This window comes from Cebus imitator, unplaced genomic scaffold (assembly GCF_001604975.1).
Source record: "Cebus imitator isolate Cc_AM_T3 unplaced genomic scaffold, Cebus_imitator-1.0 Scaffold121, whole genome shotgun sequence".
NCBI lineage: Eukaryota > Metazoa > Chordata > Mammalia > Primates > Cebidae > Cebus > Cebus imitator.
In genome coordinates this window covers 88,553-115,615 of record NW_016107436.1, presented here as the reverse complement: position 1 = coordinate 115,615, position 27,063 = coordinate 88,553, and the positions used below count along the sequence as shown (strand labels likewise).

General features: G+C 50.2%; 2 protein-coding genes across 3 annotated transcripts; one reads left to right on the top strand and one right to left on the bottom strand.

The window, feature by feature from the left end:
- The first annotated feature begins 309 nt into the window (after positions 1-309).
- MKS1 (MKS transition zone complex subunit 1) lies at positions 310-13,208 on the top strand. Of its 2 annotated transcripts, XM_017539732.2 has the most exons (18): positions 311-457; positions 874-983; positions 2,534-2,604; positions 3,007-3,162; positions 4,442-4,539; positions 4,826-4,954; positions 5,218-5,322; positions 5,985-6,093; positions 6,630-6,686; positions 8,359-8,401; positions 8,654-8,719; positions 10,157-10,227; positions 10,567-10,636; positions 10,735-10,842; positions 11,454-11,587; positions 12,132-12,214; positions 12,300-12,397; positions 12,493-13,208. In XM_017539732.2, exons 1-18 carry the CDS (start codon positions 378-380, stop codon positions 12,582-12,584), a joined length of 1,680 nt encoding a protein of 559 aa, XP_017395221.1. In that variant the 5' UTR covers positions 311-377; the 3' UTR covers positions 12,585-13,208. The 2 variants fall into 2 exon arrangements, with proteins under 2 accessions (XP_017395222.1, XP_017395221.1); XM_017539733.2 differs by lacking the exon at positions 12,132-12,214 and having other exon boundaries at positions 310-457; positions 12,258-12,397.
- Positions 13,209-13,469: 261 nt separating this feature from the next.
- EPX (eosinophil peroxidase) lies at positions 13,470-26,915 on the bottom strand. The gene is made up of 14 exons (XM_017539731.2): positions 26,785-26,915; positions 25,509-25,606; positions 25,299-25,392; positions 24,829-25,004; positions 24,534-24,663; positions 24,277-24,406; positions 23,210-23,416; positions 21,268-21,586; positions 19,011-19,171; positions 18,419-18,674; positions 17,799-17,969; positions 14,984-15,221; positions 14,220-14,432; positions 13,470-13,908 (listed from the first exon to the last, which is right to left on the bottom strand). Exons 2-13 carry the CDS (start codon positions 25,582-25,584, stop codon positions 14,231-14,233), a joined length of 2,160 nt encoding a protein of 719 aa, XP_017395220.1. The 5' UTR covers positions 25,585-25,606; positions 26,785-26,915; the 3' UTR covers positions 13,470-13,908; positions 14,220-14,230.
- Positions 26,916-27,063: the final 148 nt, after the last annotated feature.

Sequence of the window (27,063 nt, the reverse complement as noted above, 5' to 3'; positions counted from 1 at the left end):
GAAGGCAGTGTGGCATGGTGGAAAAGACAGAGGGCGAAGACTCAGGTCACCTGGTCCCCGTCATCATTTCTGCATCTGTCTATTTGAAGTGGGCGGATGGCTGTGCCAGTTTCCTCAGTTGTACAGCGCAAAAGGTCCCGCTTTGGGTGAGCTTTTTTCGCATACACCGTAAGCGGTGATCGGCAGGACCCCGGAGCCCTCCAGGGCGTTCGGCTTGGATTCCGCTTGCTCTGGGTGGCCGACTGCGATGATGGCGCCACGTAGCGAACGGCGGGTTGCGCGCGCAGCACCTGCGCTGCCTCCGGATCCAGCGCCTTCGTTACCAGGGGAAAAGAGCGGCGCGCTTTCCGGCGCAGTCGCAGCGCGTCGCAGCTGTCATGGCGGAGGCCGTCTGGAGCACTGACACCGGGGAGGCTGTGTATCGCTCCCGGGACCCCGTACGCAACTTGCGCCTCCGGTAGTCACGGCCCCAGCCCCGAGGCCCCATGCTTTTATGCCTTTAGATCATTCCACCCTGAACTCGGTGTTCTGAGGCGCCCGCTTCTGCTTAACAATCCCGGCCACTTCTCCGGGCTCCCCACTTCCTTCTCTATCCGTAACCCTATCCACTCACAGCCTCCAAGAACCCCTTACATACCCAAGCAAGTCCATTGTCGCTCCTAGTTTCTTAGAGCCCTGTGTCCCCAGTACACCCTCTCACCCTCACCCTTCCCCATAGGACCGCGCACCCCACCCACCTCCTCTCCATTGTCTGCACCCAGCACACCTTGGCAACCCCACCTCCTCTCTTTTGTTTCCCTCAACCTTGCTTTTCCCTCATCTCGCGATTGCGTGTCTGGTAACGAATATTTTGGGTTTCTCTTTTCTTGACAGAGTCCGCCTGCAAAGAATCACATCAAGCCACTTTCTTCATTATCAGCCTGCTGCCCAGCTGGGGAAGGACCTCATAGACTTGGCCACTTTCAGGCCTCAGCCAACTGCCAGTGGGTGTTACGGTGGTGATGTGCCATCTAATACTAATTCTGATACTAATCAGAATTGTGGCCAAACATAGTGAGATAAATACTATACTTATGATATGTTATAGATTTGCCTGGCAGCTTCCATACTATTTGTGGCATTTTTAAAAGAGAAACCGTGCCCCAAACTCTAAATACACATATACACACTTCTAAAAACAACTTTGAAATTGGAGATTGCTTGAAAAATATGCATATGATGTGCATATGAACATCAACTGTGTTCTTGTGGTTTTCCTTATCTGAGACACCAAAAGATTGAGGAGGAGAGTACAGAGTGCTCGTATTAGGTCACTAGTCTGTCTGCTTTTATTGTTTCTCTTTCTGTTCATGGGCAAGAGTGTGGGCTTATGGGTTATGAAACATGTGTCTCTGAAAAAGGCATACTCAGCCAGCCAAGAGTATATTAGATTAGATCTGGGTTTTTGTTTTGTTTTGTTTTGTTTTGAAACAGAATCTCATTCTGTCGCTCAGGCTGGAGTGCCGTGGTATGATCATAGCTCACTATAACCTTGGTCTCTGAGGCTCAAGCCATCCTCCTGCCTCAGCCTCCCAAGTAGCTGGGACTACAGGCTCATATCATCACACTCAGCTGATTTTTTTAAAAGTTTTAGCAGAGGAGAGGTCTTACTGTGTTGTCCATGCTGGTCTCAAACTCCTGGGCTCAAGTGATCCTCCCACTTTGGCCTCCCAAAATGTTGGGATTACAGGCATGAGTAACTGTGCCCAGCCAGATTTGGTTCTGTTAAAAAAAATCATTTATTTGCCTTCACTGTCCTCTCCTGATACTTGGCCTCCTAAATTTCAGTGTTTGTGATTCTACATGTATGGCTTTAGAAATAGTAAAGGTAAAAATGCCAGGGTTATTTTCTAGCAAACGCAGACATCTGGGACTGAGGAAGCGCTGGCTATTCAGATTATATCTAAATTTCAGTTTCTTATATCCAGTTAGATTAAACATTTCCCAGAGGAGGCTGGGTGCAGTGGCTCATGCCTGTAATCCTAGCACTTTGGAAGGCCAAGGCGGGTGGATCACTGAGGCGGGTCATGAGTTCGAGATCAGTATGGCCAACATGGCAAAACCCCATCTCTACTGAAAATACAAAAATTAGCCAGGTTGGTGGAGTGTGCCTGTAATCCCAGCTACTTGGGAGGCTGAGGAAGGAGAATAGCTTGAACCCAGGAGGTGGAGATTGCAGTGAACCGAAACAGTGCCACTGCACTCCAGCCTGGGTGACAGAGTGAGACTCCATCCCACCCACAAAAAAAATTCCTAGAGCGTATTTCCTTTTATTCAAATTAAAGCAGTGATTAAGATTTCTTGGGTCCTAACCTTGGCTTCTGCTCATACAGCCTCTCTAGCATTTCTCTAGATTGAGTGTTTAATAAGTTGCTGAACTCCAGCTGGTTTTTGTGGCAAATACAAGAATAGGGACTTTGGTTATAATCAGCCACAGAGCAAGAAGTGGTGCTGGTCTGGCTCAAGCATTTGACCCACTCTGTTGTCTTTGGAGGTGGACACCGCCCAGAGGAAGACGAAGAGGAAGAGATTGTGATTGGGTGGCAGGAGAAGCTCTTTAGCCAGGTGAGCCAGTGTCTTCTGTCTGCTCTGTCTATTCCACCTGGTGTACCTTCACGTGGCTGGGGATACATATTGCCAAACTGATTTCTAGACAGATTGTAACAGTTTAAGGGACAGTATGACATAGGGACTGCCACTACTCAGTTTTATGATTCTGGAAGAGGCACTTTTCACCTCTCGACTATATGTCGTCTGTGATAGCGACTTGGTTTAGACCATTAGTCTACCCATTAGTCTGGTTCCTTTTAACTCTCATATTCTTGGCTCCCCTGCCATCCATTAGTTTTTATGAAAATATGTCAGATAGCATCAACTCTGTAGAACTGATTTGATTAAACAGTTATAGGAGAAAAAGCTTGACGTATTACAGTGATGTACACATCTGTTTCCTTTTGGTGACCTCAGTTTGAAGTAGATCTGTACCAAAATGAAGCGGCCTGTCAGAGTCCTTTGGATTATCAGTACCGTCAGGAGATCCTGAAGCTGGAGAATTCGGGTGGCAAGAAGAACCGACGAATCTTTACCTACACTGACTCTGATAGATACACCAATTTGGAGGAGGTATTGTTCTTTCCAGGGTCTCATAGCTTTCATCTTTGCTTCCACTAGTTTTTTTTTTTTTTTTTTTTGCCTCACTGGGTTTCTGTGTGTTACGTCAGAAGCCTGGTAAGGGGAGACAGTAGCCTACCTAGAAACTGCTGTGAGTTGCTGCTGCTGGCAGCCAGGCTGGAATAGCATGGGCACAGTCTATAGGTGGTGGGGCTGCTGCTCTCTTCTCTGCCTGCTGAAGGGCCTAGGGGAGCTGCCATTATCTCTGATTATATGCTTGTAGAGTGCATGCTAGGAGAAGTGACCACTGGGCTTGACTTCCTCCATCCATCATGAAATGAGACAGGTGCTAGAGTCTAGAACAATCCAGATAAAATTTATCAGGGGATTCAGCCCAAACTCTGAGTATATGGGCTTGAAGAGTAATTCAGTATAGCTATGGAAAATGGCTTATGTCCTCAGTTTGCCTATGACAAAAATACCCTTGCGACCTCGTTTTACATTTTCTTTAGTCACTGCATTTCAGTTGCTTCTGTCTTCTCAGGAAGATTTTAAACTTCTTGAGGGTAGAGCCTATATTTTCTGATTTTTGTCTATGACTCTATAGGTCTCTGCAAGGAACAGGTATTCAACAAATGTTCTGGAAAGATTGTCATGCTTTCATTAGTAGAGCTGTGGATTGATAACATATAAAGTTTGGGTTGAAAATTAGCCAGGCACGGTGGCATGCACCTGTAGTCCCAGCTACTTGGGAGGCTGAGGCAAGAGGATCACCTGAGCCCAGGAGTTCAAGGTTGCAGTAAGCTATGATAGTACCACTGTACTGCAGCCTGGGTGAGACCCTGTCTTTAAAAAAATAATATAAATTAAATAAAATTTGGGTTGTCTGTTTTGGAAAAGCAAATAAAAATGCAGTTGGTGCTCAGTTACCATGTGAGGATTTCCCACAAAATACTTGTATCCCATTTGGCATTGTCTAACTACCTTGTTAACTTCAACATCTACCAAGCAAACCAACCCAACTTTTTGTTGGTTTGTGCTCAGAGACTGCAGACCGATTTTAATATTCACATAAATCACTCATTTTTAAAATCCAAAGGCAAACCAAGACATGGTAGAAGTCATCTTTGGGTTGTTTGGCCACTGGCCCTCCATTGGCCTATATAATTGTGAGGCAGCGGAGGTGGGGTTCAAGCCCTGATGAGGTTTCAGAAGGAAGACTTCCCTTCAGGTACTTGGCCCCCTGTGGCCCTGACCAGATGGCTTACACAGGGCTACTTGCTTTTCTCAGCACTGTCAGAGAATGACCACCGCAGCCAGCGAGGTGCCTTCATTCTTGGTGGAGCGAATGGCAAACGTCAGGCGGCGCCGGCAGGACAGGCGAGGGATGTGAGTGCAGGCATGGGGTGGGGGCAAGCTTTTACTTTTTATTTCCCAAAATTAGGTAGTTTTGAATTTTTATCAGTGGTTATATGTAGTATTCAAGTATTAACTTTGTAATTAATTTAAAAAATAAATATAAAATGTCTTCCTCACTCTTCATGTGGACATTTTCCCAAAGTGCTTCAGAGAGAGGGAAGGGATGTCATTTCTGTTTGTCAAGTATTTTGCTCTCTGCTGGGGTATGCTCCATCGGGATGTGCCAGGGAAGTGACCTTTCTGTGGTGTTTCCCAGGGAGGGCGGCATCCTCAAGTCACGCATTGTCACCTGGGAGCCCTCAGAGGAGTTCGTCAGGAACAACCATGTCATTAACACCCCTCTTCAGACGATGCACATCATGGCAGACCTGGGGCCCTGTAAAAAGTGAGTGAAGCTTCCCACTGCCAGCCCAGATCCTCAACCTCTTCTCCTCTCACCAGCTATCCTCTTCCTGTTATCATCATCCTGGGTTATGGGGGAGGGAGGGACTTTTTCTTCCTTTTTTTCTTAGTTGTACTTAGAAGAAAGTTTTACCATGTCAGTTCTCCCTATGGCCTCTGTTTTCTCCCCTGAAGTAGGCTCAGTAGCTCTTCCTCTTTCCCTGGAAGACCAGTGACCCTCGACCTTGGTGTTTTCCTGATTTCTAGGCTTGGCTATAAGAAGTATGAACACGTCCTGTGTACTCTGAAGGTGGATAGCAATGGTGTGATCACAGTAAAGCCTGACTTCACGGGCCTCAAAGGACCCTACAGGTAAGGAGAGGAAGAAAGGGGTAATGGAGACTGGCCTTCCTTCCCTTAGTTGCGCTTCTTGTCCCTAGTCAACTAGACTGTCAGAAAGTCCTTCATTTGTTCTCACTTTGACATTCCCAGGCAATGGTTCATATTCTGTTCTGTGTCATAGGCCCTTAGAAAACTGGGGACCCTGTTCTCAGAAAATGTGCAACTGCGCCAATTTGAAAGGGTTCACTTCAGTGGTGCAATTAAGGGACAGTGATTCTCTGTGCTGCTGAATATAGGATCTGACCAGAACAGAGTGGGGTGAACTCAGCCAGGCTTTTCCTCTGGGCTGACTGTTCCTCATCTCTGTGTCTTGGAAATGACAGAACTGTAAATTAGAAATTATCTGGACCAACTTGTCCATTTTTCAGGTGAGAGAACTGTGTGTGAGGAATGTTATGCCTTACGGTGACTTCAAGCCAGAAATGGGCCCAGAACCTATACTTTCTGAGTCTAGTCTGTGCCCTCTCTGCTTTACCCTGTTGTTTCCCTCTCCCAGTCGTCATTACGGCCATGTTTATCATCATATACTTCAGGTGACGTGTATGGACCCTGCTAGCTCATCCCTGGGCTGGAGCCGGAGGGTGCATCTCTCATGACCAGAGTTCCTCCTTTCTGTGGCTTTGACCTTACAGGATCGAGACAGAGGGGGAGAAGCAGGAGCTGTGGAAGTACACGATCGACAATGTGTCCCCCCTTGCACAGCCGGAGGAGGAGGAGCGGGAACGGCGAGTGTTCAAGGATGTAAGCGCAAGTTCATTCCGAGAATCAAAGGGAGGAGCCTCAGTACCTGGAGCTGAGACCATGTCTGAGCTAGATGTCAGCAGTTGCTTGGGAAAAGCCTTGCCCTTCATAGCCCCTTCTGACTTAGGCAGCATTGCTGATATGTCAGACTGAAGTTTCTGATCATACAGTAATAATAATAACCATTTATTTGAGCATTTACCATGTTCTGTGCTACGTACTTACCATATCTTATTTCCTTTAGTCCTTACAATAACCCTTTGAGGTAAACACTTTTTTTCTTACCACCTTGTAAACAGGGAAACTGAGATTGAGGAGCTAATATAGCTTGTCAGCACGAGAGTCAGGATTCCATCCCAGACCAGCTGACTCCAGAGCCTCTGTGCTTCACAGTGAAATGTCGGAGGGTCAGGTGCTTAGGCCTCCAGCTCTTGGTGACCTTTCCCGTGATTGCTTTTCTTCTTCTCCCCGTTCAGAGCTGAACTTTGGTCTAGCTTGGGTTGCATCTTGAGTTTTGGTTTGGTTTGTTTCCTCAGCTTTATGGCCGGCACAAGGAGTATCTCAGCAGCCTCGTAGGCACTGACTTTGAGCTGGTAAGTAGCTTGGCTTCCTGCAGCATTGGCAGTTGTGTTTAGCCAGAGCATTCTGACTGTGGATGAGTTATAACACCTCTCTTAGAGGTTTGAAGTATACCCTACGGTATGAAAAGGAAGTCAAAGAATAGCACACAGAGTCCTCGTTATGTGTTTTGAAACAGTGCATGTTGATCTAGAACTGTTAATGCCTAGAAAAAGGTCTGAAAGGCTACACATGTGCTGTTGGTAGCTTTCTCTGAGGAGGGTGGGATTAGAATGTGGTAGATGGGGCCGGGCGCGGTGGCTCAAGCCTGTAATTCCAGCACTTTGGGAGGCTGAGGTGGGCGGATGTTGAGGTCAAGAGATCGAGACCATCCTGGCTAACATGGTGAAACCCGGTCTCTACTAAAAATACAAAAATTAGCTGGGCGTGGTGGCACGCACCTGTAGTCCCAGCTACTCGGGAGGCTGAGTCAGGAGAATTGCTTGAACCCGGGAGGCGGAGGTTGCAGTGAGCCAAGATTGTGCCACTGCACTCCAGCCTGGTGCCTGGCGACAAAGTTAGACTCTGTCTCAAAAAAAAAAAAAAGAATGTGGTAGATGGGTAGTGGGTGGTGAGAGGGATATATTAGGGATTTTTGCTTTTGAGTCCCTAAACTTAGGTAGTTCTCAATGTTTATCAGTGATAACGTATTTATGTATGACTTTATAATTAATTTAGAAAATAAATATAAAGATGAAAAATGTCTTCTTCACCTTTCATGTGGATAATTTTCCAAAATACCCCATAGAGAGGCAGGGGTGCCATTTCTGTTTGTCACATATTTTGGCTCTTAAAAAATATAGGACTGATGCAGTGGCTCATGCCTACAATCCCAGCACTTTGTAAGGCCGAGGTGGAAGGGTAATCTGAGGCCAGGAGTTTGAGACCACCCTGGGCAACATAGTGAGACCACATCTATACAAAAATCAAAAATAAAAAAATTAGCCAGATGTGATGGTGCATGCCTGTAGTCCCAGCTACTCATGATGCTGAGGCAGGAGGATGGCTTGAGCCTGGAAATTTGAGTTTGCAATGAGCTATGATCACACTACTTGCATTCTATCCTGGACAATAGATCAAGGCTCTGTCTCAAAAAAACAAAGAAAGAAAAGCGGTTTAGGTCAGTTATTCTGTGGTGCTGTTCTTTGTCTTTTCTCATTCTATTTAGAGTTCCATTTCTAGAACCCGAAACAAGAATGGGATTACTTACTGGTCTCCCTCTCTTTCTCTAAAAAGTTAACCTTCACTATTTTCATATTGCATAAGCAACAGACATTCAGTATTTAAAAGTTAGATAAGACAGATAAACAAATAACTAAAAAAGAAAATTCCCTGGTTTCTTGACCTCGACCATCTAAAAAGAGCAGGGCATTCTGGCTTCCCATTGCACACCATAGGGCGGTTGCTGTTGCTTGGCTAATTTCCCATAATGCATTGTCCTCACTGCCATTTAAATTATGTACTTTCTCCCTCCATTATGAATCTTAGGAATGAAGGAAACAGATCTATGGAGAAGTGTCAGGGTGGGGAGTAGTGACAGCCAGGGTCTGACACCCAGTGTATTCTGCAGATTTGTAGATGGGGCTGGAGGAGAAGTGCCGATACCCTCCAGGCCTGCTGATCTTTTCCCACTTCTCTTCACTTTAGACTGTTCCAGGTGCCCTCCGGCTCTTCGTAAATGGAGAGGTAGGTAAGTGTCTTGCTAGACATAGACCTCTTGATGCTTAGCACGTGCGTAGATGGAGCTGTGAATAGTCTCCTCCACCCTGGTAGAGGCCTGTCTGCCGTACTTGGGAAACAGTGATATGTCCTTCCTGGAAACGCAGAGAGTTCCTGGCCCTCAAAAGAGTTGCTCTCAGGGTGTGTAGGCCCCTCAGGACTGGGTTGGGTGCTAAGCGTGGTAAAAAAATGAGCTAAAATCGCTTCCTGTTTTCTCTCTTAGTTTCAGCCCAAGGCTATGAGTATGACAATCTCTACGTTCACTTCTTTGTGGAACTGCCAGCTACTAGTAAGTAATATTCTTAAGTCTCTCCTTTTCTACCCATTCAGACATTTGGTCAGACTTCCTTTCCCACTCCTTTGCTGAAATCGTTACTATTCTTTCCAAGGTCATAGATCACATCCACTTTGCCAAGCCCAGTGGGCTTCCCTGCTTTCACCTCTCTTGACCTTCCTGAAGTATTTGCCAGAGCCCAATGCGCTGCACGACACACTTCTGACTTCTGGCTCCACACTTCTCTCTCCTGTCTCGCTGGTGGCCCCTCAGGCTCCTTGGGTGATGTCTTCCCTTCTGTTGATCTTAAACTGTGAGAGTACCCATGGCTAAGCCAAGGCCTTCTCTTGCTCTCTGTCTGCAGTCTTCCTGGGCAACCTCATCCATCCCATGGCTTAAATACCATCCATATTTCTCAGACTCCTGGGTTTCTGCATCTAGCCTTAACCTTTCCCCTGGACTCTAGACTCATATCCAGTTACTTCTTTGTCATTTCTGTCTAAAAAGAACTCTTAATTTCTCCTCCTCCCTCAAACCTCCCCTCCCTAGTCTTCCCCATCCTAACAATGGCAGTGTCATCTACTGAGCTGCTGATGCCAAAAACCTAGGGGACATCCTTGACCCCACTTTCCCTAGTTTCCTACAGCCAGCCAGTCTATCAACAGTTCCTGTCTGTTCTTTCTTCAAAAGCCGTTGTGAGCCTATCTGTTCTCTCCAGCACCCCACTCCAAGCCGCCACCACCATCTCTGGCCTAGGCCAGTGCTTTCGGTTTCTGACTTATCCTCCAGCTTCCTGCCTTGCTCCCATTTGCAGTTTATTTGCCACAGACACCAAAGCCAAATTGAGACTTAAAAAATGTAAACAAGTTGTGTCCCTTTTGAGCTGAGAAGCCCAACAGCTTCCCTTCCCATTTAGAGTAAAACAGAAACTCCATAGCCTGAATGAGCTGGCCCCTGCCTATCTCTTCCAGACAACATTCTAGTCATTCTTCTCAGCCAGATTCATTACCACCTTTTAAGGGCCATTTCCTTTGTCTGAAACCCTTTCTGCCATATCTTAGCACGGCTGGTTCTTTCTGAGTTTAGGTCTCAGCCTGTGTCACTTCTGAGACAGGCTCATTGGACTGACCACCCAGTTCAAATGAGCCTCCCAGTCACTCAGTCCCTTCCCCGTTTTATTTTTAGTATAGCACTCATCGCTACCCAGTAGTCTCTTGTTTGCTTGTTTTTTGTCCGTCTCCCTGCTTCGCCAAGGATGTCAGCTCCAAGAGAGATGGCGATCTTTTCTATTTGGTTACCAAGATATCCCCAAGATATACTAGCACATAGCAGGCACTCAGTGAATGGTAAATGAATGATTGTGTGAATACATGAATACAGAAACTTTGTCTTTTTCTCAACTACTTGCTTTCCTCCCAGGTGAGCTTACTATATCTGGTCTTTGGCTTTCAGACTGGTCAAGCCCAGCATTCCAGCAGCTCTCAGGAGTAACACAGACCTGTGCCACCAAATCCCTAGGAATGGTATGGAGAATAAGAGCAGGCATCTGGAAGGGAGTGACATCTGCTCCTGGGATGGCATTTGCAGCTTTATCAGGCCAAGTGCTGTGCACCTGGGGAGGATTCCAGAGTTGGGTGACTTGAGTGTGGGTTCTGCAGAGCTACCTGGTCCGGAGGTCCTCTGTCTGCCTTTTTGAGGATGGCAGCAGCTTGTATTTGGATGTCCCTTTGCCTCTCAGACTCCCATTTCCCACCTGGGTGATAATTTTTCTTTTTCCCTTGTGAAGATAACCTTGTCATTGGCCACAAGGAGAACAAATTCCAAGGGAGGCCTTGCCCACCCCATGACACTCTTTTTTATAGGACAAGGTGGCTTACTTCTCCTACCCATTCACGTTTGAAGCCTTCTTCCTCCATGAGGATGAATCCACTGGTGAGTAGCTCAGTGGTTGATCTGGGCCTTGGTTCCCCTCAAGCAGTGCTACCTTGGTGAAGGCCGCCTATGACCTGGCCACTTCTCATTGCTCCCAGATGCGCTCCCGGAGTGGCCTGTGCTGTACTGTGAGGTCCTCTCACTGGACTTCTGGCAGAGGTACCGTGTAGAAGGCTATGGGGCTGTGGTGCTGCCTGCCACTCCAGGTAACTGCTTGTCCCCACCCTTCTTGTGGCCCACATGCCCTAGGCCCTAAGAGCAAGACTAACACTCAAATGCATCTGGTGAGGGGTGGGGATAATTGGGAATTAGAAGTGATGTGGCCTTGGCACTGACTTCCTGACAGTCTCTCCATGTGCTTCGTGCTCCTCTAATTGGACTCAGGGTGAGAAGCTGTATGGCAAAATTGGCTCAGAGCCTGTGTGTATTGAATGAATCAGCATTCGGTTTGAAATAAAAGCATCCGTCTTTTGCTGTGTGCCAGACTCTGTGCCATACTTCTCATGTAATTCTCCCAGCCACTCTGTAAGGTGCGGGTGGTGTTTCCATTTTACTAGATGAGGAGAATGAGGTCCAGAGAGGTTAAGAAACCTGTCCTGGGCATGCAGGTAATAGCTGGCAGAGCTGAGATTGGAATTTCTCCCTGATCGATTTCCAAACAGGTGCTCTGGGTAACCATGATAACCTTCACCAGAGGCCAGGTGATCACCAGATCAGGTGTTTTAGCTGAGTCTAGGCCTGTATCATTGCTGGGGAGTCACTGAGGGGTCACATGCCCGTTCTGGACCCGGCCCCCGTCTCCTATTCCCCTATGCAGGCTCACACACCCTGACAGTCTCTACGTGGAGACCTGTGGAACTGGGCACGGTGGCTGAGCTGAGGAGGTTTTTCATTGGCGGCTCTCTGGAACTGGAGGACCTCTCCTATGTGCGGATACCAGGATCCTTCAAGGTGACTTTTGTCTTTGGAGTGACTTCATACTGGGAACTTAAGATCCTGCCTTTCTATTCTGTAGGCGGTGGGATCTGGGTCAAGACCCCTTAGTTGCGCATTGCTTCAGTATTACTTAGCTCCTTCCTTCCTGTGGCTTAAGCTGGAATTCATGACCACAGTTTGAACCATGTTCCAATATCTACAGTGCTATCGTAGGAGGGCTCTGGAAAATAGTATACTTAGAGATTTCCCCTGGTCCCCATCAGAATAACTGACCCTTTCTTTCCCCTGTCACTGAGGGCCTCAATAATCAGATGTGGAGAGGACTCAGAGTAAGCGTGTAAGACTGCTACTTCTCCAATGAGGTTGGACTGTTCCCTGGTTTAGTTGGGGGAACTCAGTATTAGCCTTGAGGTGATAGAGTCTAGGTGATGGAATAAGGTTTCCCCAACAGAACTGTGCATCCCAAGAATGGGATCAAGAATGGGAGGGAGGCCAGAATGGTGCAGGGGTATCTAGAGAGACTGCAGAAACCTGATGCTGTCTCAACGGCATGCCGCAGGGGGAACGCCTGAGCCGCTTTGGACTCCGCACAGAGACCACAGGCACTGTCACCTTCCGCTTGCACTGTCTGCAGCAGTCCAGGTGAGTGACCTGGGCCTCTGCCTTGGGGCACTTTACCCCTGAGGGCTGGAGAGCAGCCGTAACCATGTGGCTGGGCTCCCTGCAGGGCCTTCATGGAATCGAGTTCCCTTCGGAAAAGGATGCGGAGCGTGTTGGACCGTCTGGAAGGGTTCAGCCAGCAGAGTTCCATTTACAATGTGCTGGGTATGTCCCCTTCCCCGGCTGGCCACCCCGGGCCAGCACCGGCCTGTTTCTCTCTGCACTGTGGCAGCTGAATATCATATCTCCTTTCCTTACAGAGGCCTTCCGTCGAGCCCGGCGCCGCATGCAGGAGGCCCGGGAAAGCCTCCCCCAGGACCTAGTGAGCACCTCTGGAGCCTTGGTCTCCTAGTTCATGGCAGCCTTGGCCCACAGTGCAAATGGACAAGATGAGAGCTATCGGAGGCCAGTGCCCTCCTGCTTCTTCATCTTTCTGATTAGAGACCACGTTGGTCTGCTGAGAACCAGAAGAACTGGGAAATTCCCAGCTGGCCACTCTGCCTAGCCTTCTGCGGGGTCCTGTCCCTGCTCTGTGGAAATAAAGCCAGAGACCCTGTGGCCCCCGTCATGTTGCAGCCATTGTGAACAGGCATCACAGCAAGGCAGGCATTTTGGTCTGAAATTAGTTTGGGGTGACCCCATAGTAAGTCTGTCCTTGACTCACTTTTCTGGCTTGTCTCACAGTAGTGGGGAGATGCAGGGATTTCCTGTTCTCCAGCCTTTAAAAATGGAGACTTCCTTCTTCCAAGACCAAAGAAGGAAGCTGGATGGTGAGAAGGTTCTTAAATCCCCAGCCTGTGAGTCTCAGCCTCCTCCTTCCAGAACAGCCTCATTACACTGCTTGGAGCTTGCTGAGGCTGAGATATGACTTATTTCTGAGTAAGTGAAGGCTGAAGGCAATGCCCAGTCCTTTCTGCTAGCTGGGTGTTATCTTTTACTGTTATATATAAATATAGACCCTTTTTATTTTGACTGATGTTCTGTTGGCTGTTTGTCTGTTCAGGTTGCTGGTGTGGCTGGGGTGTTCTTAATGTCAGGGCCCCTACCATGTCTTCCCTCCCCCTTTTCTGCCTTTCCCTACCCCACAGTGTTTCTTTGGCCCTCCTAATTCAGCCCCTAGGAGAGGCGTAGATGGTAGTGCCAGCTTGCATGTTAGCAGCACTTCTCTTAAACATCTGGAGCAAAGCATGGAACTGGGGCCACGTCCTCCCTAGCCCAGCACAGAAACAGCAGCCCCTGCCCTTAGCAGTGCTTTATTGGTAGAAGCAGAGCATGCTGCCCAGCCTCAGGCTCAGAGGAGGATTGTGGGGTGTCTGGAGGCTAGGACTGTATGGTCTCTCAGTCATGGTGAGGAAGGGGAGGGAGGGCTAGGAAACAGTAGAAAGTGCTGTAAACCCTCCAGCTGACTCTTCTTGCCTGGGCTGTAAGATCACATGGCTTGGCTCCCAAGCCTTTGCACATGGCACTGATTCATAACCTAATACCTAAGAGGCTCCTAAGGTGGGAAGGTCCGTTGCTGATAGGAGCCCCCAGCTCTCACTCCTAGCCAGGGAACCCAGCTCTGAGCTATAGCTAGCAGAAGCATCAGCAGGCTGCAGTTGCTCCACGGGGAGAAGGGAGCCTCTTGGTCCTCCCCTTCCCTTTGTCTCCAAAGGTTGGAGGCTTGGGATGGACTCCTGTGGAAGTAACAGAATTGGATAAGTGAGGAATTTACTGGACATTTAGAAATGGAGCTGTTTTCAGGTATTAGTGACCAAGCTGAGGATAGTTGGACACGCCTACTAATTTCCCCCCGAAGTCCTTGGGCCTGGGATTGACTGTCAGCCCAGAAGTTAGCACATGGGGAAGCCACTTGGAAAAAGTACTGTGTCCCTAGTGACAAGTTCAGTTTTCTCTGCTTAGAGACCTAAGAGGACTCAGCCATCTATCCAGGGAAGGTTGTGACGGCTTGACCCAGCCCAGGGTGCTGGAGGCGGCCTCTCCTTACCTGCAGAAGTCTCATCTCCCTCGCCAGGCTGACAGGTTCAACCTGGGGATACGGCTGCAGCTCACAAAGCCCCGGGGGTAGATGTTGGCTCTGAAGATGTCCTTTGAAACCGTGGTGATACCAGTATTGTCACATATAATTCGAGACAAGGAAATTCGGCCCAGGGCCTTGCGCTGTCTTTTGGTGAAAACACCTCGTTTCTGCCACCAGAACCTACCAGGCGGTCAAGAGATGTGGGTGAAGGTTGGGGAGGAGCACCTGTTGTGTGCCAGGTACTTTACATATATTATTCCAATTCTCACAAAATTCCTGCAAGATTAGAATTTTAGAAATGAAACAAATTTAGTGGCCAAATAAATTGTGCGGTATTAAGTGCACAGTAATTTAAGTGGCCAGGGCTGAATTTGAACTCAGGCAATACCAACTCCAAGTGAGTCAGGTCTTTAATCACAAAATTATTGGAGGGAAACCAGATTTAGCCCTTTCTGCCCCTGTTTTCTGGGACCAACCCAGAACAGTGAGGCTGCCAATCTAGCTCCTGGGTTTAAGATGACTCCAGCTCAGGCAATATGGTCCTTGCCTGGGTCAGTGTCTCTCTCTCTTTGACCCAGCTTTCCAGAGAGGAGCCTCCTGATTCAGATCCTGTGAACTCAGAAGAAATGACACTAAAAAGAGCAGTGTTCTCCAATGTTTAGTCTTGAAACGCTAGAGTGATTTTCTGCTCTGCCTCTGGTGCTGATGTCTTTTATGATAGGGTCACTTACCTGTCTCCGGCTCGGGCTCTTCTGAACTGGTTCTCAAACAGGCAAGCCAGAAGAGGCCCCACTCGAGCCCCCGGCAAAAGAGGCTCCGCGATGGCCCCAATCCAGATGTCAATGTTGTCAGGTGTCCCATACAGATTCAGGAACTTCCTTGCCAAGTCCTGGTTTTTCAGCACCTGGCTAAGCTGTGCCAAATTCCGGGGCTGGGAGAGCCCACAAAAGCACCTCCAAGCATTGTACCCTGCAGGGGAACAGGGAGAAGCAGCTTCAGTCATGCTGACCTCCCGTTAGCTTCTGCTGCTCTCCACCAGTCCTCTAGGAGGAAGCTGTGGCCAGTCAGTGTTGGGCAGAACCAGAAGATTCTACTGGCAGAAGAGGCCCTAAACCTTCCAAAAACCAAGTATCTCCTCTGATTGAAAATGTGCGTGGATAACCATGCTCAATGTGCATCAGACTGAGGAGTGTGTCCTAACCTAAAAAGCTTTTCTAACCTAAAACTCATAACCACAAATCCGTAGTGATATTATTACTGGGCTCAAGTGCATTCATTAGACACAAGTGAGGCAATACCCAGAACATAAAAGACTCTCCATGAGAGTTTCTAGAATGAATGAATGAGTGATGAATAAGTGAAGGAACAAACCAAAAAATGGAGAGCATGAGTAAAATTCATCTACTCAGAAAAAGATGGCACCCTATGATTCTGTTGATACGAGAGGTCCTGCATAGGCCATTATAGAGACACAAAGTATACTGGAGGTGATCAGGGCTGGGGTGGGGACAGGGGCTGACTGTCCTTACAAGGTTTCTTTGGGAATGATGGAAATGATGTGATATTAGATCGTGGTGATGGCTGCATGACTCTAAATACACTAAAATTATTGAATTGTCTATTTCATATGGGTTAATTTTATGGTAAATCTCAATAAAGTAGTTTTTAAAAAGTTTTCAGAAGCTTCCAAAGACCAGCCGTACGTATTTGTCAGCTACCAGGATCCCACCAGGGCCAAGCCACATCAGAGAGTGTGACAATCAAGGTAGCAGATAGCTTTGCCATGTCCTGGACACCAGCCCAACATCATCCATTGAACTACAACTCACACACACCATCCCCCAGCGGAACACGTGAAAACCAGTGTTTTACCATTACTGAGCACTGTTGGGCGAATATCTCAGGACCCTCACAACACCTTTGTGAGGTGCTTTTATGGTATGTTAACTCTAGCTGGCATGTTTACTAAAGTTGAGCAACCATGACTGCAGTGTTGCTTTACTGTTAAGTGGAGCACAGCCCAGGTTGTCCAGTTCCCAATTTGATGTTGGACTTGGGAAGGGATTAGAGGAGACGGCATGAGCTAGTGCCGGGATGATATTTCTGGAGGGCACAGGTATTGGGGGGATAGGTAGTGATCTCAGCTCTCCGGCTCTTCCTTTTATATCAAAGTAGAAGGCAAGAATGTTAGTCCAAACTGCACCATTTTGTAAGCCCCCGACCATTTCCCAGACCTTGGTCAAAGTGAAACACTCCACAGGGATTTGGGCCATGAGAAAAACATCCTTATCATGCCCTGAGGGGGCAAAAGCCCAACTGAAGGAACATTCCTATTATATTCTGCTAGGCAAAGGTCCAAGGAACATCTCTTACCACATCCCACTGAAAAAATGGCCTGATCATAGACACATCTTATCAATATCCTGCCAGGCAGCAAGCCATACGGCCCAGGCTCCTCCTGCCCATACCTGTGAGTACCCCCCTGTGTAAGCGGCAGTGGGCTCTGGCATTAAGCTGGTCCCCCACCTCTGTAGGTTTTATGCTGGAAATAAATGCCTGCATTTGCTGTTGAGCCGCCCTCTCTTTGTGTGTCTTTGTTTAAGCTTCCCTTCAAAACCTAATGGAAACTTGTGTGGCTAGCAATCTCAGCTCTCCAGCAGGGGGCGCACACAGCTCCTTAGCTGCTGAAGGGCCCAAATTTAAGGAAGGAAATCAGCTCAGGTTTCTCGAGTGCCTGCTGTGCTCTGCCAGGCGCTGTGTGAAGTGGGGTGGGCTGAAGGAGGTGCCACCACTGCTTCATACATGGCCAGGATCAGCCGAGGCAGATGGGGCTTCAGGTTCTGTCTAGATAGGGAGGGAGGAGGTGGGAAGGAGGGAGGAGCAAGGCAGTGGCCAAAGCCTTCCCCTACTGGGGTTGAACGGGGGAAGAAAGGAGAAATTACAAATTTAAATTCAGATTTTACTACTTCCTATTTGTCTGACCTTGGGAAAATTACTAGCTGTCTCTGATGTATTTCCTCATCTGTAAAATGGCTGTAATCATTACTTCTCAAGGTAATTGGGAAGACAAAATAGTATACATGAAAGTGACCAACAAAGTACCCTACATTTTATTCTTTCCTGGGATAAAGTCATTTGTGCCTTCACCAAACAGCCAGTGCAGCCTTAGTTTTATTCCACCTATTCCATGCCTCTAAGGCTCTTTGCCTTTCTCCATTTAGAGCAGGGAGCATTTCTGTAGCTCTGGAATTTTGGCCTTCCTCCTTGGAACTTGCCAGGGTGTTGGGAATGGAAAAGATTGTCCCTGCCTTTTAAGCCTATTGCTTTTTTCTACTTGGAAAGTTTGAATCTCCCTTTTTCAGCTCTGGGCCTGTGGTGAACCTAAAGCTGGACAGCAAACGGTGTTCCAGGGGTGCTCTAGGACATTGACCTTGCCTTGCATGCCTCTGCACCACCAGTCAGAAAGGAGGTACTGGGGTCTTCCCAGAACCCCCTGAGCAGCCTGGCCTGAGCAAAGCTGGGAGAAGAGGCGGACAGCACCCTCACCTGGAAGGCCGTGGTCCCGGCTTCGCTGCATGTTGAGAGCCGCCAGGTCCAGCCCGATCCTCCTCACTTGCCGAAATAGTCGGTCCCGGAGCTCATCCACTAACATGGCATCCTGACGGTTCAGCTTGGCAGGGGTGGCCATGAGGCCCCGGAGGATGGGGTCAATGCCACCTGGTGGCAGGGAACATGAGCAGCACAGATCAGACCAGCCTCTGGGAAGCTACCTGGGTTATCTTTCACATGATGCCAAGCTAGCCCAGAGCTGGACAAGCCAGTCAGGTATGTTCAGTAACATCTGTCAGGAAACAGAGGCCTGGAGGGACATGAAGTAGCTGGAGCTGGGAGACAAAGGGGTCACCCCACTTCTTAAGGAGTGGAAGGTGAGCTCCCCATCAATCTGACATTAGTCTCCACCCCTTTAAAAAATCCTCTCATTCCACAGAGGATGGGAGGCCTGTGACTGAGGGTCTTGCTGGCACCTGCCTTGTTTCCACTGTCCTGGGGAGATATTAGCAGTGGCCTCTGCAGCAGCCGAGCTTCCTGGCAGTAAGCTTGGCCCACCTAGGGGAGGGTGTGCTCCCCACCCTCGCCCCCATTTGCCCCCTGTAAAACCTGGTCACCTTCGTGCACGATCCGCCAGCTGGCAAAGAAGGTGGAGCTAAGCGGGATGTGTGAGTTGGGCGCAGAGGCCCGGTACTGACTGTCCAAGCGGAACATGAAGGGCTGGAGCATGGTGTGGCCAAAGCGGAAGGCCAGGGTGAAGGCATTGGCCACACGTGGGTCCACTTTGGAAGAGTACCCCCTGTAGGGCCCCAGGGTTCTCCTGGCCCGGGCCTTGCCCAGAACCAGGGGTAGAAAGTCTCGGTAGGTGATGATCTGGAAGGGAAGACAGGAGGAACGTTCCCCAGAGGCCACTTACCCACATCCTGGCCTTTTCAAAGGGTGGCTCTGACATATTAATTCTTTATTGTCATCATGTGACAACATTAATTTCCCATTGGTGGTTGGAGATACGAAGCCCAGAGAGGGTGAGTGACACGGACAGGGTCACACAGGGAGTTAGAGGCAGAATCAGGGGAGAGGTCAGATCCAGGCACACCTCCAGTCGCCCAGACCCAACTGGTTTTAGGCACATCCCCAAGGAAGTGTTAAGGACTGCTTCTCCTGCCAAGCTTGTCACCTGGGGGGATGCTGGGACGCAGAGTTCTTTACCTGGACCATGGCCCCCACAATCTTCCGAGCCTCATTGTATAGCTTGTCTCCACTCCACCGGGGATTCAGGCGTCTCAGCTCGGTGGCCAGTCGGTTGTGCTCTCGCACAAAGAGGGTGTGCATGGCGGCCAGTTTGGGGGTTTCCGTTGATCGGGTGTCACCTTGAAAACCCCAAACTCAGACTTATTGCAGCCTTTCCCAGAGAAATGTCTTTCTGCCAGGGCAGACGCAGGACTGGAGACCGGAGAGATGGGGTGGGCCACACTCTTGGGCCTCGCTAGACCTCTATCTCTTCAGCTATGCAGAGGCTCCTTACCGCCACCCTCCTCCCTAACACAACAGGCAGGGACGGGGAGGACAGGGGGATCCTAGCAGGTTTGGGTTAGGTGGGAAAGCACAGGGCAGCCACTGGTTTCAGCCAGGGGCATCTTTGCCTAAGGATTCTACTCATTCTACTCTACAAGACAACCAGATCCATAGCCTGGACCAGCTATGAGCAACGGCACCTTGACTTTGGGACTGTGAGCCCACCTGTCCATGAACCGCATCTGCCTGCATGTTCTCTACCAAGGGCTGTTGTACCCTTTCCCATCTTTGGACTTGGTCTCATACTGCTCTCCCGCATGAGCCACGGGGAAAGAGGAGGAGAGGGAAGGTCAGGCAGAGAACGTTCTTACGAATAGACCTTCTACTACAGGCAGGGAAGGAAAGGAAATTCCATCATTTGCTTGCTTTTAACTAAACCCTTTTGCACAAGGTCCTAGTTAGGCTACTGTTCAGTAGACCTCTCCTGAAGGCACATGCTGCTCTTCCCAGGACATACAAATGTACAGTCCTTCAAAAGAGGGGCTGGGGCCGACTCCCTGTGAGGAAAACAGTGGAATAGGGTGGACAGGGCAGAGACCTGGGACCTGCACTGATTCTGTTCCTCAATGGACTCTGCCATTGGAAACTAACTCTGTGCTCTTGGGTGCATTATTCACCTTCCCTGAGTCTGTTTCTTATTGTAAAATGAGGACAATAATAATTCTCTCCTTTCAGGGCTGTTGCAAGAGTTAGAGATGGCAGATTTAAATATCTTAATGAGGTTGGGTGCAGTGGCTCACACCTGTAATCCCAGCACTTTGGGATCCCAAGGCAGGTGAATCACCTGAGGTCAGAAGTTCGAGACCAGCCCGGCCAACATGGTGAAACCCTCACTCCACTAAAAATACAAAAATTAGCTGGACGTGGTGGTGGGTACCTGCTATCCCAGCTACTTGGGAGGCTGAGGCAGGGAAATGACTTGAGCCCAGGAGGTGGAGGTTGCAGTGAGCTGAGATCATGCCACTGTACTCCAGCCTGGGTGACAGAGGGAGACTCCATCTTAAAAATAGTAATAATAAATATCTTGATGAGAAATGACTACCATTATTATTGTAACTATGTACACAGAACAAAAGACACTGAGGAAAGTTCAAATTGTGCTTCCAGAAGAAGGTATTAACTGTCTAGCAACAGTTGGGGACAGGGAGGATCTAAGGAAATTTATCCCAGAGAAGAAAAAAAAAAAATGGAGATGGAAGTAACAGTTCCTTTGAGGTACTGCTGTGTGAAAGAGAAACAGTGTCTTTTCTGAGGTTCCAGAAGCGTACTTAAGAGGAATAGGTGAATATTTGATTAAAATAAGGAGACTTTTTTTTTTTGAGATGGAGTCTCATTCAGTTGCCAGGATGGAGTGCAGTGGCACAATCTTGGCTCATTGCAGCCTCCGGCTCCCTGGTTCAAGTGATTCTCCTGCCTCAGCCTACCGAGTAGCTGAGACTACAGGTGTGTACCACTAGCCCAGCTAATTTTTGTATTTTTTTAAGTAGAGACAGGGTTTCACCATGTTGGCCAGGATGGTCTCGATTCCTTGACCTCGTGATCTGTCTGCCTCGGCCTCCCAAAATACTGGGATGACAGGTGTGAGCCACCGCACCCAGCTAAGGAGACCTTTCTAACAGTTGGAGCTGCTTGTGGCTGAGCCAGGGTGCCACATAGGTGGTGAGAGGCTTCTCAGTGGAGATGGATAAGCAATGATCTCTGACCACACACAGGGAGTTTGCAAAGGGACTCCAACATTCTGATTCTATGATGACTACAGCTCTGTGCCTATGATGTGCCTAACACTGAGGTCCCAAACTACGTACCTTCACCACCTCCCACCATGGCTTCCCAATCCTGACCCCAGGGATGACTGTTTCCTCGGAAGACACCACCTGCCTCCCAGTCTGACCTGCCAGGAAGCAGGGGATGCGCGCCGAGCGGTTGGTGAGGAGACAGGGGTCGTCATGCAGGTTGTCGAAGGGCAGCAAGGCCCGGCCGTTGTCTTGGAAGCGCTGGTTGACGGCCAGCAGCCCCAGGTAGTTGGTCTTGTTTCGGAGCCGCAGCGCGAGGGAGACCTCGCTGCCGTACACCATGCTGGCGTCCACGAAGGAGGTGAGCGCATTGATCTGGTTGCGAACTTTGTTCTTGTTTTGGGGGCATGAGGGTGCCGAGCGGAAGAAGGGGATGCAGTCACGCTGGTTCTTGATGCGGGGGTCATTGGGTGGTATCTAAGGTGGAAGAGGAGTCAGTGACATGGGGCCCCCTCAATAGCAGACTCACTTCTCTCCCTCATGTCCCACCTCTCTCAAAACCTTGCTTAAAAACTCCCCTCCTCCAGGAAGCCCTCCTTGACTCACCCAGGCTCATGCTGCTCACCCCTTCAGTCTGAGTGTCCTTAGCATTTTGTTTCACAGAGTCTCAGAAGGTTAGGAATGAATGAGGCTTTTAAAACAATCTAGATCCTCATTTTACAGCAAGGAAAACAGCCTCAGAGCGGGGAAGTGACAACTAGTTAGCAGGAGAGGTGGGTTTAGAACTTAGTTCTCATGACTCTTGGGCAGGTGCTTCTTTAATTCTGTTCAGTTCGACAGAGTTTTTCTAAGTCCCTTTTTTGCTTGGTGCTTTGGAGACTACGAAGGTCAAAAAGCACAGAAGAGTTTGCAGGAAGCTGGCAGTTCAGTGGAAAAAGACACACACACACACACACATAGAGTTAAGAAGCTGGGTTGGAGTGGCATCTGCTGTGCTTGATAGAAAAGCCATATGCGGGCTGGGCATGGTGCCTCACGCCTGTAACCCTAGCACTTTGGGAGGCCGAGGCAAGTGGATTACATGAGGCCAGGAGTTTGAGACCAGCCTGGTCAACATGGCAAAAACTCATCTCTACTAAAAATACAAAAATTAGCCGTGTGGCACATGCTTGTAATCCCAGCTACTCGGGAGGTTGAGGCATGAGAATTGTTTGAACCCAGGAAGCAGAGGTTGCAGTGAGCTGAGATTGCACCACTGCACTCCAGTCTGGGCAACAGAGTGAGACTCTGTCTCAAAAAAAAATAATAATAATTACTACTAATAATAAAGAACGAAAGAAAGAGAGAAAGGAAGAAAGAAAGAGGAAAAGAAAGGAGGGAGGGGAGGAGAACAGAGAAGAAGAGAAGAGAAGAGGGCGAAAAGAAGTCGTATGCTAAAGGTGTGATCTGAGAAGCCTCCCCAGATGAGGTGCCCCTGAGCCAGGGATTGAGGAATAGATAAGGTTGCAACAGGGAGAGGCCAGCCAGAGGCCCTCACATGTCACCCCTCATGAATGTGGCCCCACCTATTAAGGTGTGTATGTGAGGGTGTGTGCACGTGTGTCACCTCTATGTCCCTAGCAGAGACTCTGCTCCCTGGACTCTATCTTTTCTCCCCTAGTGCCCCGCACTGTCCTTGCCTTCTAGCCTGAAGGCTAGGACCCCACCCACAGCCCAAACCCAAGAAGTTGGCAAGAGCCGCAGGGCCCTTGGACCACTCTGGGAAGGAGAGAAGAGCAAGAGCTAAGAGGCCCTTAGGTTGCCAAAAGCAGGACCCACAGGCTTCCCCTGTTGGATTCAGACCCATGGGTCAAGGCCTGTCTCAAGACTTTCCCACTCCATGAAGCCTGACCTGAGCCTCCTGGCAGGTTGCTCTGCCCCCACCTCTCAAACACACATGGCATGGGGTTTCTGCTCAGCTGTGTTTCTTGTGTCTTGATCTCATACCCTAGCTCCACAGACAGCTCCTTAAGGATGGTGCTTCAGTCCTCCAAATCCCCACCCCCAGCACCTTGCCTTTGGAGGAGGCCACAGAAGGGCATGGGAGATTGCTGAGGGTACCTTGATGGGAAAGCAGGGGGGCACCTGGGCGCAGGTCTTCTCACAGTCAACCCCTGCAGTGAAGGCCACTCTGGCTGGGGACTCCGGGGCGAAGTCTAGGTCATGGTCAATGAACTGGCCCCACTGCATGAACATGAGGGCCCGGCCGCGGTCCGAGACCAGTCTGTCACTGGGGAAGCGCACAATCTGGTTGGAGACAGCCCGGACCTGGTGGGGAAATAACGTCAGCATGAGCCACGGGCTCCCTGACACCACAAGGTATTACAGCCAACCCAGGACGCAGGGAGCAGCAGCTCCCCTGCTGGAACCCAGAGCCTCTCCTCTTCTGCTCCCCACACCCCTTTCCCTTTTTGTCCCTGGAGACGTAGGCACCTCCTGTTGTCGCTCCCAGAAGGACGGTTTCTGGGATTCCAGTGGTAAAGAGAAGGAGAGGGGCCAGGTGGACCGCCTCAGACCTCACCGGCTCGTCCAGAGGGGAAAGCAGGTGAAATCGATAGATCAATTTATAGACTGATAGCTAACCAGATGACAGCACTGACTCGCAGGTGCATGAGCTGGCTGCCAGGTGATAGATAACACATGGAGGGAGTACTAGGTCAGTGGGTGGAAGGACGGATAGAAGAAAATTAATTAATAGATGTTGATAGATGATAGACTGCTCCATTGATATATCAACAGAAAACTGATGAGTTGATGAATGTGAAATAGATCAATAGATAAAGCCAGATGAAAGTATAGAGAGCTGTTTATATTTAGCAAGAGACTTTGACACTAATTTTCTCAGAAAAAGCCCTACAACACCGTAACGGTTAGCGTGAATAGAGCATGTCCTATATAGCTATTTATACCAAGGACTTTAATATTCACACAGGCCCTGCAAGATAGGTTTTAGTGCCATTTTACAGATGAGGAAACTAAGTCTCAGAAAGCTGTATTGTTTGCCACAAGTCACTGTGCTGGTCAGTGGAAGGGCCTGGGCTCAAGCCCTGCCTGGCAGACTCTGGGCTGTGTTTCACTCCCCGAATTTAAGAGATCAAGCAACCTCCACACCCTCAACCCCGACTCACAAGAGGGAGGAGGAAGCCATTGCGCCTCCTGCCGGGGGTCCAGCCGAAGGGGAGCGACCGCCCATCCTCATACTCGGCGGGCAGCCAGCGAGCCAGAGGCTGGTTGGAGGCCCCTAGCCAGGGTCTCTTCCTGCAGCAGTGGGGGGTGGGGGGTAGGGGGTACGGTTAGCAGGGGCAGGGCCTGGAGATGGCTCAGCAAGGAGGAAGAGGATGGGTGCGGGAAGGGAGGCCCCCCGCAGGTGCAGCCCCGTGCGCACCTGTTGTTGCATCGCCCGGTGATGGTGCGGTACTTGGTGCGGTACTTGCGGCTGCAGCGCTCTGGCTGGTCCTGGAGAGCACAGCCACTGGCCTCGGACAGCAGCCGCAGCTGCGGTTCTGTTAGCGCATCTTGGGGAGGGCAAGTGGGCAGGCCTGAGCTGCCGGCTTCGTACCTCCCATCTCTTTATCCTCTCTCCTCCCAGCACCCCAAGCCTGTGCACCCTGCCTCCCTCTCCTGGCTTCCTTCCACTCCAGGCTGGGGCAGGCCCAGGGGGCTCAGTGGAAGCAGAGTACCAGTGACATTGAAGGGTCCAGACTGCTGGCGTTGTAACTTCTCTTCCAGCAGCCCCAAGGCCACATGCATATAATCTGCAGCCTGAACAACTGTCCTGGTGGCTGCCACCGGTTGCTTGAAGTAGGACAGGAGGTCCATGGGGCTGGCTGAGCCGCTGCGAAGCCGCTGTTTGATGCTGCCCAGGAGAGGAGGAGTGAGGCCTGGAGAGGGGGTCCAGACCCACCCAGCAGAGGCCCAGTCCTGGGGGACAGTCAGGATAGGGCCCGGGGACGGAAGGATGGATGGAAGGGAGGCTCTACCAACAGGAGAGGTTCATGGGGTCCAGAGGTGGGTGATGGGTGAGATGATGGGTGATGGCTGATCTCCTGGGGACTGGGCCTATTGATTGCTCAGGGTGGTGGGCACCTTGGCTGGAGCTCCCCTCTCACTGATCCTCCCAGGCCCATGCAGCCCACAGACCCAAGTCCACCTCTCCTGGGTCCAATTGTAGGCAGCATCCACCAGCAACTTGGCCTCTGTGATGCAGTCCCGGAGGACCGAGGTCTCCACTGCCCCAGGGGAGGCTGTTCAAAGAGATGGAGGCTCAGGGTTCTGGGAGCCACAAGACCCTCCCTCCAGACCCAAGTTCTTCCCCCTCCATTTCCCTTCCCTCCTCCTTGGCCATCTAGGAGGCTGTTACCTGGGTCAGTGCCCTCACAGGGCTGGGCAAGGACGAGTGTGGCCAGGACCCCTGCCAGGGCTGGGAGCAGATGCATCTCTGCAGTGAGACTTCACCAGCTAGGATGTGAGTGACACCCACAGACTGCACAGGAGGGTCTTCTGCTCCCCTCTCACTTCGAAGACCCCCAGCTGATCTCTCACCTCCTCCTACTCCTCTCTGGATGTAGCTGGGAAGGGACTTTTATAGCCCATTCTAGGGTGGGGGAGGGCAGCTCTAGGCCCCAGAAGCCCAGCCTCTTGGGTGGAGTTCTAGGACCTCCCTCTGGTTTTCAGGGGAGTTTTGAGACTGAAACGCCCTGCCCCACCCCTTGCCAGTCTGGGGACATTCTTCCTTCCTACCCTTCACTCGTCCCTAGCCTGTACTACTAAGCCCACTGATGCACGTCTCCCTGGGCCCAGAGCAACACCTGGGACATGGGTGTGGCTCAATGGCTATACATTGGCTGATTGAAGAGCAGTGTACCTCAGTTGCCACTGCCTGGCCGCATGGCCTCGGGCAAGCCACTTTCCCCCTCCAGGCCTCAGTTTTCACATCCCTAGGATGAGAATTGGGCCCGATGGTTGGAAAGGTGCTTCTCCTCCCCAACAGGGCAGAAAGTGAATCTGCCTTACAGTTATACACACCCATACCCAGCACAAAGCCCAGCATTTAGTAGGTGCTTAGCAGGTGTTTGCTGAGTGAATGAATGATCTGCGATGAATGATTTGGCCCCTCTCCTTATCCCCTAGTGCTACCCACTCCCTCCAAGGTGTCAGGGAGAGTGTGAGGCTGTGGCTGAGGCAGGGCCTGGCAGTGAAATCCCTCATGGGGCCATGTTGGGGGCGCAGCGGGATGTCACAGGAAGCGCACCCAGCCGAGGGAGCTGCTGGGGAGCCTAAGGTAAGCGCCTGCCGTGGGCTTTATTCTCTTGGCATTTCTTCAATGCCAATCAGTAGTAGATTGACTCTGAGAAGTAGGTTCGAATTCTGAGTTCCTGTTGGGCTTGGTGAGAAGCAGCTTCTTTAGAGGTAATGTGCTGCCCCAGGCTCTGACTGGCCTCATTGAATCCAGCCCTGTCACTAGCTTCGTGACCTTGGGTGAGCCTTCATTTCCACCTTAAGTGCAGAATGCGTCCCAGTTGGCCTTCTGCAAGGGCCCATCCTCTCTGCACCTAAGCCTTCCCTGCCCCGGATGAGCCGTGTTCGTCCTTTGCCTCTGACCTCATTCTGGCTGCCTGGAGAGCATGTGCTCATACCTGAGACAGTTCCAGAGTCACCACCGCTGCGGCCAGCAGCATGTCCTCACCCCTTCTTCAGGAGGACACACCCATTCTTCCTCACTGTGGACTCCATGCCTGCTCCAGACTCCCAGGGAGGCTGTTCCGAGTGTCCCATCTCCTCCCCCACCCCCACGCCCTCCCGGAACCCTGCCCAGTGCCCTCCACAGCTTCCTCCTCCCACAGCGACACTACTAGCCTAACAGTTGCTCTTGAAACAACCGCTTCGCTTCGGCAACCCCTTTCACAAGCTCCCGT

Bases quoted from the DNA above. Each gene is read 5' to 3' on its own strand.
- EPX (XM_017539731.2), bottom strand. From the start codon at position 25,584: ATGCATCTGCTCCCAGCCCTGGCAGGGGTCCTGGCCACACTCGTCCTT. The intron at 24,664-24,828 runs GTACTCTGCTTC...GCCCTCCCCAAG, and splicing joins TGGACCCTTCAATGTCACTG to ATGCGCTAACAGAACCGCAG. The intron at 18,675-19,010 runs GTAAAGAACTCT...CTTCCCTTCCAG, and splicing joins TTGTGGGGGCCATGGTCCAG to ATCATCACCTACCGAGACTT.
- MKS1 (XM_017539733.2), top strand. From the start codon at position 378: ATGGCGGAGGCCGTCTGGAGCACTGACACCGGGGAGGCTGTGTATCGC. The intron at 458-873 runs GTAGTCACGGCC...TTTTCTTGACAG, and splicing joins GTACGCAACTTGCGCCTCCG to AGTCCGCCTGCAAAGAATCA. The intron at 12,398-12,492 runs GTATGTCCCCTT...CTTTCCTTACAG, and splicing joins TTCCATTTACAATGTGCTGG to AGGCCTTCCGTCGAGCCCGG.